This window comes from Oreochromis aureus, linkage group 9 (assembly GCF_013358895.1).
Source record: "Oreochromis aureus strain Israel breed Guangdong linkage group 9, ZZ_aureus, whole genome shotgun sequence".
NCBI lineage: Eukaryota > Metazoa > Chordata > Actinopteri > Cichliformes > Cichlidae > Oreochromis > Oreochromis aureus.
The window spans coordinates 30,863,680-30,873,994 of record NC_052950.1 but is presented as its reverse complement, the minus strand read 5'-3'; the positions used below and the strand labels follow the sequence as shown (position 1 = coordinate 30,873,994).

General features: G+C 38.8%; 1 protein-coding gene across 1 annotated transcript; it reads right to left on the bottom strand.

The window, feature by feature from the left end:
* Positions 1-5,606: 5,606 nt before the first annotated feature.
* Positions 5,607-8,546, bottom strand: LOC120441706 (eotaxin-like). Its single transcript, XM_039617026.1, has 4 exons — positions 8,389-8,546; positions 5,948-6,074; positions 5,810-5,868; positions 5,607-5,717 (listed from the first exon to the last, which is right to left on the bottom strand). Exons 1-4 carry the CDS (start codon positions 8,456-8,458, stop codon positions 5,686-5,688), a joined length of 288 nt encoding a protein of 95 aa, XP_039472960.1. The 5' UTR covers positions 8,459-8,546; the 3' UTR covers positions 5,607-5,685.
* Between the last annotated feature and the right edge of the window lie 1,769 nt (positions 8,547-10,315).

Below are 10,315 nucleotides of genomic sequence, written 5' to 3'. Positions count from 1 at the left end.
CTTTGAGCATCCATAGGGGAAGTGTTGCAGAGGGGAGGACCAGGGCACAAGCTGACATTTCAGGGCAGTGTTACTATTGGAGGGTAAGAAGGCAGGTGGATCGGCTGAAGTAAGTGATCCATGTTCAGCTTGCTTATCTTTACAATGAGGATAGACGGCAAGATTCTCTTCAGTCATCAGGAGGTAACTGGGAACAAGATGCTGCATCCACAGAAGTAATTATGTGTTACAAATAAAGTTCAGATGTTACTCATTTTATTGACTGATTGATTGACTGATAATATTTGATTTATCCCGAGGGAATTTGTTTTAAAAACGATACGGAGTCTTTAGAGGATGATCTAAAAATATAGTCAATATGTCTGAAATAGACAATAGACAGTTACAATTGGTCAGAATTAGATGATGAATCTTTACATTAATTAACTATAAAATAAAAAGCTATGCCAGCTTCTAGCTTTGCTTAACATTGTATAGAAAAGACCTGATGACACAAAATCTTTAAGTGTAAAAGTGAAACACATCTAAAGTCTGAGGGCTGAAGGCTGCTATGTTTATAACAATAGACATAGAGGATTTTTTTGTTTTGTTTTATTTGACAGGCTGAGCAGCTGATAAAACCCCACAAAGGTTAAAAAATCACAGCTTGTTCTCTACTACTACTTTTCTTTCGTTATTTGTTTGAAGACTTCTCCAAAATTTATGTTGATCACAATTACTAATAGTCTGGTATAATGAGTATCTTTGGAAGAGAATGTCTGCAGGATAATCTACTTGGACGAGGCAGAGAAACTAAACAAAGCTGCGCCCATCATGACAAATACATGCTAAATGTGCAAAAGTATTAGGCCACATCTCTTAAACTTGGTGTTGGCGTTTTCGGTCTCATTGCCACAGATTCAGAGCACACTCCATTCATGCATGATGCTGTAACAGGATGCACCACTGCAATAAATCAGTTCATGAAATTTACTCCTCCTAAGATCAATATGTGAGATATATATGCCAAGATCAATCATTGAACCTATTATTGCAAAGTGAAGTATTTAGGAAGCATAGAAATTACATTGAGGTTACAGTGTGTAACAGTACTGACTTAGTGATATGTGACTTAGCACAGAATCTATGAACTGGGAGCTTTGTGGTGCTCCTGTAGGTGTTATTTTCTATCTGAGGTTATACTGAGTGTAGCATGATGTAGACTGTTCTGTTTTTTTCTCTGTATTCCTCCTCTTCAGCCTCAGCATGCACTTATTTGCTTTGTTGGCACAGGAAATGACAGAGCTCATAAGTAGAAATGTTCCATAAACATTTCACACATAAGCGACAAGTATAGATCTTCTGATTTTCCTGATGATGCTGTGTGTTACATTTGACTCATCTCAGGATTCACTCTGTAAGAACTACATTTTTAAGTCTAATTCAAACGGTCAGCAATAATGGGAAAATGTGTGGCTACTAATTTGGCCTGAATACAGAGTTAACTCTGAGACTATTCTGAGCGCCCCAAAACCCTGTCAGTCCTGTCAAATGTTAAAAAATAACTTAAGAAGTTAATAAAAATAAATTATAGTTTGTTATCCCAACCAAATAAAGAAGCTTTCTGAAGCCGTTCTTTAGCAAGACACCAAATGCTGATGTCAGCTGTAACATCTGGGTGATGGGAATATGGGTGCATCACATATCTTTACTTCCTTCTTCTTGCATTTTTTTCTTAAAAACACCAGATGCTTATGGGAGAACAGAAAGTTTGCAAAATAATCCTTTTAAGAAAAAACTGTCCTTACTGGCCTGTAATGTTTACACTGTAAACCAGCGGAGTGCAAATGTTGTTAAATAGTAACTATCCTCTTAACATGAATCATGTCCGAAGCCTAAAATACTTAGTCAGTCATTTGTTTAATAGTAATTTAACATTTAATAATTCACATATAAAACTATGAATTGTAATTTTAAATGGTTTAAAAGCATGTAGAATATCACAAGTTCCTTTAGAGATTAGACAGATTAGATTAGATTACCCTGGCCTTGGACACCATGTGAGATGTTGGTTTTTATTTTTATTTCAGTTGTTTTTAGGTGATTCGATGCTGTTTTGTTCTTGTTTTTGTTTTAATGTAGGGCTGTTTTAATTTTATGTATTATGTGTTTTATTTATTTATATTTGCTGTTTTCTGTTATTCTATTGTTTTAACTTATTTTCTGTACAGCACTTTGTTCCTGTGCTGGGTACTTTAAAGTACTTTATAAATAAAGTTGGATTGGATTGGAAGTATATTTCTCCTTTTGTTATGAAGAAGCAAAGACAAAAAGGGAACAAAAGGGACAAAAAGAAAAAAGAAACAGGGCCGGGTTTGGTAGTTGAATCATCCGTCCCCACCAAAGCCAAATCTACGCCCTTGATGGAGGCTCCTGTTTCACTGCAAGACTGTCAGTTTTACTTTGCTTGCTCATTTCTACTGATTTAGAAATGTTACATTTTTGTTTTGCTTTTATTGGTTTAAATACAACAGTAGTTGTAATTTGGTGTAGTGAGAGTTAAATCATTTGAATGAATGTTATTTTATTACTAAAAAAAGAGTCAACACAAGTTGAGGGCTGTTGTATCCTGGTAAAATCAAAGGGGAAAAAAAGTGAAATCCTGTTCTTGTATTAGAATATATTTGTTTTTTGTGAGTCTGGTGGGCATTCACACTACAGGATATTTGCTCAATAATAATACACTAATAAATAAATTGACATATAAGGAAGAAAAAAGAGAAGAAAGCCAGAACTCAAGTCAACCGCAAGATTTAATGCAGGGTTACTCCAACAGCTATGAGTAAAAAGCAATCTGCAAATGTAAAGGAAAGTTTTAAGTTACACTAAGAAATACTTTGGTTTGAATAAGCCTTTAAAAGTGATTGAAATACTGGAAATACTGATGTAGCAGACAGGCCTCACTCCTTTGTCATACGGACAATGACGGAAGAGGAAAGACAGAAACTGAGGAGCTTTTATTTCAGTGTGTTTCTTTTAGTATAACTTAAAATCCTTGATCATTGGGCATTTGGATCAGCTCAAAGCATTTTCTGTTAAAACTGGTAATAACAAAAGATTTTTGTAGGACAAAATGTAGTGACCTTCACACAGGGTGGTCTTGCAGCCTGCTCACGATGCGTTTCTCCTCCACTTCACTATCAGGACCGTTTACCTAACACAGCATTGTTGTCATTTGGAGAACAATGATTAGCTCAGAAGATGGAGACGTTTAAGATTTATCCCTGGATGGAAATCTGATTGATTCTTAATCTGGTTGAAAATGAAAGCTGTGTTTGAAATGTTGGCTGTTCCCTGACATTAACGGCCTTTTTGTTCCTAACTCTGTAACCAATTTACACAAATACAATTAGGAAATTAATTAGAATTATTAAAATGCATTAAAAATAGCACCTCATACCAAACCAAACTGTCATGGTCCTCTAGTCCTCCTGAACTGCCTGCTCCAAGCTCTGTTTTTCTCCCTGTTTCTCTCTCTTCTAAACATGTGTGTCTGTCTATGTGTGAGACCCACTACAGGTTCCCACCTCTGGCTGAAAACACCTGCAGTAATCAATTACTTTTCCTGGATCACCTTGTTAGTAAGATGATCCGGGACAGGTGGTTGATTACCTTATAGAAGCCACTACATAAGGTGGTGGCTGAGACTCCTTATCTGCTGGATTGTTAACTGCTAACAATGCAGTCAGCAGACCGCCTGCGCCTGCGCCTGCGCCTGCAGCTGTTTGTGCACAGACCTTCCCTGGTTTTCTCTTCCCTCGAGTACTTGGAGAGACTGCCTGAGCTGATGCCCCTGGTTCTGTTTCCTCAGCGTTACCTATATATCACCGTGGTGTTTTTTTTCACTGCCATTGAGTCCACTCCGCCTGGTGTTCGTGACACAAACTGCTTTCACTCACAGATATGAAGATAAATTATGTTTTTGAACATTGTAAAAATCTTCAATCTCTGCTATATTTAGATATAAAAGGATGTCTTTGAAAATGTCATGACTGACCATAAAAACTAAAAAAAACTGCATCCATGGACATCTGGTACTTGGTGTGTAAGAGTGTAAATGCTGGAAAAAGTGTTTAAAATTATAGACTAAACAGATACCAGAATATGCTGGATGTAAAGGTTCGAGAAACGAGCAAAGTCCTGACAGAGTGGTCATATAAACCAAAAAGTCATCAGTGCACCCATGTTACATCATCATCATCATCATTGTTTATTTATATAAACAGCTCCCAGCTGTTTATAACAGCTGGGAGCCATTGTAAGGAATAGTAATTGCTGTACAAGTTGATTCATGTTGGTAAATTATTGTTAAGGGTAAGAACATCCACGGGCAGAGCTGGTGATGTCTTTTTATAGGTCTTTGTTTGTGCGTGGGGTGGCACATCACACAGCTGCCTCTTATCAGGGAGATTTAAGCTTTTCAAACCACCAAAATCTAACAGAGAGCTTTCAGAAAAACAGCTTCACAGACACTCAGATATGGTGTACAGACTGATACCAACAGTTTGTGTATTGTCACCAATGCTCAGTCTAAATCTCACATTCATTTTTGTTTTTCCATTTTGACTTTCTGTGACTCTTGAACTTAAACAAAACTACACAGAACCACATAATAATTGTTGTACATCAGGCTGCAAGTGAAAATGAAAGTGACGATCCTGATGCACATTTATCCACAGTTGCATGACTTGTTGCCTTTTGGCTGCTTTTTTAAAAAATCTATAGACGCCCACAACTTAAACTTTTGCTTGTGATTTAAACCATTAAATTAAATTGTTTACGGTTTCTTGTTTACATCAAGCCGTTTTACCGCTGGAAACTCGAAAGAAGACTCTCTCACTGTTTATTTCATTTATGTGTACTTTTGGCAGATGATCAGATAAGTTTCACATTCTGCTCTGGAGGAAACGTGTGACAGGAATTTAATCATGTCAGCTGTGGTACTCTTCCAACACACACATGCAAATATCAAAATTTTCTGACACAAACTAAATACCTCACATGAAAACTGTGAGGTATTTAGCTGTATTGGCTGTCCCATTTGTTTTATGTAGGCTTTAATTTGAGGACATGGGTGCTTTGGATCATTGCCCTATTGCATGATGTAATTTGGGCCAAGCTTAAGCTGTCAGTCAGTCGGCCTCACATTCGACTGTAGAATATTTTGACATACAGAAGAGTTAATTGTCGATTCAATGACTGTGAAATGCACAGGTCCTGTGGATGCAAAGTGAGCTCAAATCACCCCTCCACCCCAGTGCTGACATTTGGTATGAGGTGTTTGTGCTCATATGCTGTATTTGTTTTTGTTTTTTTACAAATGTGGTGATGTACGTTACGGGCAAACATCTCCACTCCCTGAGTAAGGAGCTACTCGTTGTTGAAGTGGGATTCTCCAACTACTACAGTAACTGCAGCTTTGACCTCTATGGGTCACACTTTACTTAATTTTGGATTATATGCTTTGAGCTCAATTAAAAACACTGAGGAAATCCTATTCTGGGAATGTATTAGGAGACGTGTGTGACATTTTATGTGAGTATGGTGGTCATTAAAACAACAGAGAGGAAATATTTGGTCAGTAATGCAAAACTTTATTTTTATATTGATGTAGCAGACATGCAGAAATACTGCAAGCTTTGTGCTTCACTTGGGCGCCTTCGTCATTCTGGCAGTGACTGCAGAAGAAAGAAAAGCAGGAGACTCAGTAGTTTTTTCTCTCTCATTCTTTGCATTTATTTCTCTGTGTTTTTCTTTTAGCATAACTTACGATCCTTGACCCACTGAGCATTTGGATCAGCACAAAGTTGTCCATTTTTTGTGTTGAAACTGTAAATGAAAAAGAGAAAATTTTGGAGATTGTATGTGTGTGTTTGCTTGTATGTAGAAACAACATGTGCTGACTTACATTATAGCCTTCACACAGTGATATCTTGCAGCCTGCTCACGATAAATTTCCCCCACCACGTCAGCTGTCACATTGGGTTTGGTGACGTCAACGCAGCACGGTGGTTTAATTCCAGGAAAACGAGCATCTGAGAGATAGAAGGTTAAAGACTGATTTGTCTTATCTGAGAAAAGTCTAATTAGAAGGAAAATCAAAGTTAAATCTAGTTTTAAAATATGAAACTCCTTAAAATGGCTTTTGAAATGTGACCTGAAATCATGTGGCATTGAACAGATTTTTATTTGTGTAATTCAATCAAGTAAGTCAAACAAATCAACATGTTTACCACTCGGGGCCCTCTGAGTACTTTGTTGGGTAGTTAGGTGATGCAATGTGTTAATTAACTTTAAATTTTACAGTCACAAGCTTACAGTCCCTGATAGGACACGTGACCTTCCCAAAGAAGGAGCTAGAGGATGTGACCAATGGGGCGAGGGCTTCCATCGGTGAAAGCAGACCACAGGTAATCTGCTCCTGGCCATGCATGTCAGAAAATCTCCTGCGGGCAGGGGACCACCTGTGCAAAGCTGCAGGGGAGGCAGTTGCGCCTGAGCTGAGGGCGCTGAGTCTACATGATATCATGAAATCTGGTGGCCACCTCCGCTGCTTGTCCAGGGAGGGCAATATCCAGATCCCTGGATGCCCTGTCCATCACCTCAAGAAATCCAAGCTGTCCCAGCTCTGTCATTGAGGAGCTAGCTGGGCTGTCGGCAAGACAGGTTAAAACCTTCAGAATAAAGGACGGAACCAGCGTCAAAGTCCTCCTCTCGACAGCTGTCCTCTAGTAACCCCTGCACGGGGGTGCAGCCGAGGAAGGAGCTGCTGAATGAATCTTGAATTGCGTGATTGTTATTATTTGCAAACAAAGCATGTTGATTTCTTTTCCAGATGATGATAATAAGAACAAACATTAAGCTCAATTTGTTAGTAATGATTAGTATATCAATTTTTTAATGACAAATTGCAAAACTCAGATGTGCTGAATGGTGAAAAATATTGTCCCGTAGCTGCAAGATATTATCTTATACTCTCTTTGCATCTCTCTCATTTCCTGCTTTCATGCCTTATGCAGTGAGTCACAATGTATGGACCCCTCTAAAAGCCCACTGAAATGATGACTTTACTAGAAAATTAAATTAAAGCAGTGAGATTTAGTTACAGAGTGAATTTGTTTGAAAGAACCCACTGAACCCACTCTGCACACTAATAAGTTGGCAGTTGTGATAGTTCAAGTGCCTTACTGTCACGGTCGCCAGGAGAAGCCGTGTGGTGTTTGCAGAAAAAGGACCCAATGTGCAGGAAACGGCTAGATACAGGTGAGCGTTTATTTACAAAGTGGAAAACAGAAAATGAGGCACGAGAAAGTACTAAAAACCTAAACTGGAAAAACTAACAACGAGACCTGAAATAATAACAAAGCAGGACGAAGAGGAGAGAGACACAGGACGAATGAAGAGAACACCATGATTCGCAGGAAGGACACGGAGAAAGGAGAGCAGAGAGCAGCGGGGGATACCAAATTGCACAGACAGAGCGACAACGAACACAGGCAGGCACAGACTATAAATACACACAAGGTAACAACGGAATGACACACCAGAGGGGAACACAGCTGAACCTAATTAGACACGACGAGACACAGACCTTCAAAGTAAAACAGGAAACTCACAGACTGTTTTACAACACAAATCAAGGACATGGATAGAGCACAGGGGGAAGGACACAGGTCGGAATAATAGAACACTAAACACAGTAACTAAAATCCTAAGAACAATCCAAAACATATGTTGATACAAATACTGAACACAAAACGCTGGGTCAAATGTCCCAGAAGCACGACATTTACAACATATGCCTGCCATGCAACGCAGCGTGAGACACAACCCCATAAGTGACAAAAAACAAAAGTTTGCATGTAGATAAACATAAAAGGTATAAACATTGTTAATGGTAAGCGGATAAATGATGAATGGATATGGTGTGGCTGTCAATCGGTCCAGCAATCGAACACAAAAAAATCAGGTGAATGTTGTACTTGAATAAAAAAATCTCCAAGACTTCTTCTAAATGTAGACGTAAAGGACGCCTTTTAAAATGCCATGACTGACTAATGAAACTTAGCCCAGAAAACAGCTTCCAGGGATGCTTGGTGGGTAGAAGTCGAGGAAATGCTGGAAAAAAATGTTACAATTATAGACTGAGCAGATACCAGAATATGACTGATGTAAAGGTTTGTGGTCTTTACACAGTGGTCCTGCTCCATAAAACACCAAAATGTCAAAAGTGCACCTTATTCACAAACAGGTAGAAGCCATTGTAGGAGATAGTCATTGCTGTGATCAAATTTCTGTATTCTATGTCTGTTTTTTCTCTTTTATTTAGAAAAGTAAGAGCACAGTTACCTTCAGAGGAGTGGCAGCTCACACATGTTGAGACCAGGAGGAGAGTGATGGAGAGGATCTTCACAGACATTTCCACCGGTGGTCTGGCTCACTGACCAGAGTCAAAATCTACGAGTTGATTCGTGTTTGGTTATTTATTGGTAAGTGCAGGAACACATGCAGGCACAACTGATGGGGTGTTTTTATAAGTCTGTGTATTTGTGTGTGTGGTGTGGCATATCACACCTCCGCCTCTTATCAGGGAGACTTTAGTATTTTAACCTATCAACATCTCACTGAGAGTTTTCTGACAAACAGCCTCACATACACAAAGTTCACAGACACTCAGATATGGTGTAGAGCCTGATGATTGATATCAACAGTCATGAGTAATGAATCTAAATCACCCACTGACTTTTGTTTTTCAGTGACTTATGAAGCCCCTTAACAGTCTTGATGCACACGGATGCTTATTTTTTCTTATAAATTCCCACGACTTAAACTTTTGCTTGTAATTTCAAATAAATTAAAAGGTTTCTTGTTTGCATCAAGCTGTTTTACCACTGGAAACTCAAAAGAACTCACTCTTACTGTTTATTTAATTTAGGTGTGCTTCTGACAGATGATCAGATAAGTTTCACACTCTGCTCTGGAGGAATTGTGTGGCAGAAATGTGATCATGTCGACTGTCTTTATCTTCCAACACACACATGCAAAGATCAACTGTTAGATTTGTATTGTGATTGTCATTTATGCTTAGAAATATCTACTTATATATTCTTAGAGTTTTATAATTAGGTGTAGATTGGTAGAGGTTTGATCCTTAATAGTCTGCAAGCTTTGTGTGCATTCCAGAGCTCTCTGACTTTCACACCCACATTTTAGGAGCATGGGAGAGCTCGTACCTTGTCTTATTGTTTTATGGCAGGATAAACGTATCTATATCTGTTTTAGGCTAAGTGCCTTTTGTTTAGATGGACGGCTCTGGGAGTCTTCCTGGGGTCTGTTTGACCCCCACACACACACACACACACACACAAGGTATTCTTTGTTCACATGCATACCTATATAAGAGGTCATATGTTAATGAACCTATGCATATTCATGTAACCACAATAAAAGAGCAGTGTTACGGGAGAGTGGACGAGAGCAACTGGGGTCAAGCGAAGGAACGGCGCCTGTCCAGTTCTCTCCCGTGCACGTGAAACATAAAGAATGTTGCCTACTCGGGTCTTGCTTGCTGTGTAATCACATTGCCTTCAACGTTCCAGCGAATAGGTTCAAGCTACAAACCTATCATTAATAGTTTCTAACACAGACTAAATACATCACATGAAAAATGTTTTGTGTATGCATTGCTAATTTCCCCCCTCATAGCTGCATTAGCTATCCCATTTCTTTTATTCAGACCTAAATATACATAAAGCATAAACTTCCCGACAGATGGCCTCATATTTGACTCTAAAATACTGTTCCTGTGGTTGCTGTGCTCTATTTGTGCTCACCTGCTGTGTTTCGTTTCAATAGATGTGATGCTGTGAATTATAGCTAAAAACTGTCTTGTCTAGTCTCATTGGTTCGAAGGACATAGTTCCAGAAGTGTTTATTGCAGAAAGTCAAGGTAGAAGGTCTCCCTTGAAAAGAGGTTTTTAATCTAATTGGGATCTTCCTGGTTAAATACAGGTTAAAATAAAATTTTAAAAAAGTCCCCTCACCAAACCTCTGCATGTCAGTGGGAGCACTGGGACACAAAGTTAAGGATACAAAATAACACGTTAAATCACATTACTCTATTTCATTTTTCAGTAATGTAACATGTTATTGTACTACATTCAGTAATAGATCAATGCGAGTAAAACCAAGGAGCTGGTGGTAGACTTCCACAGGCACAAACATCCTCTACTGCAACCACTGAACATCCAAGGTATGGACATCGAGGCTGTGGACA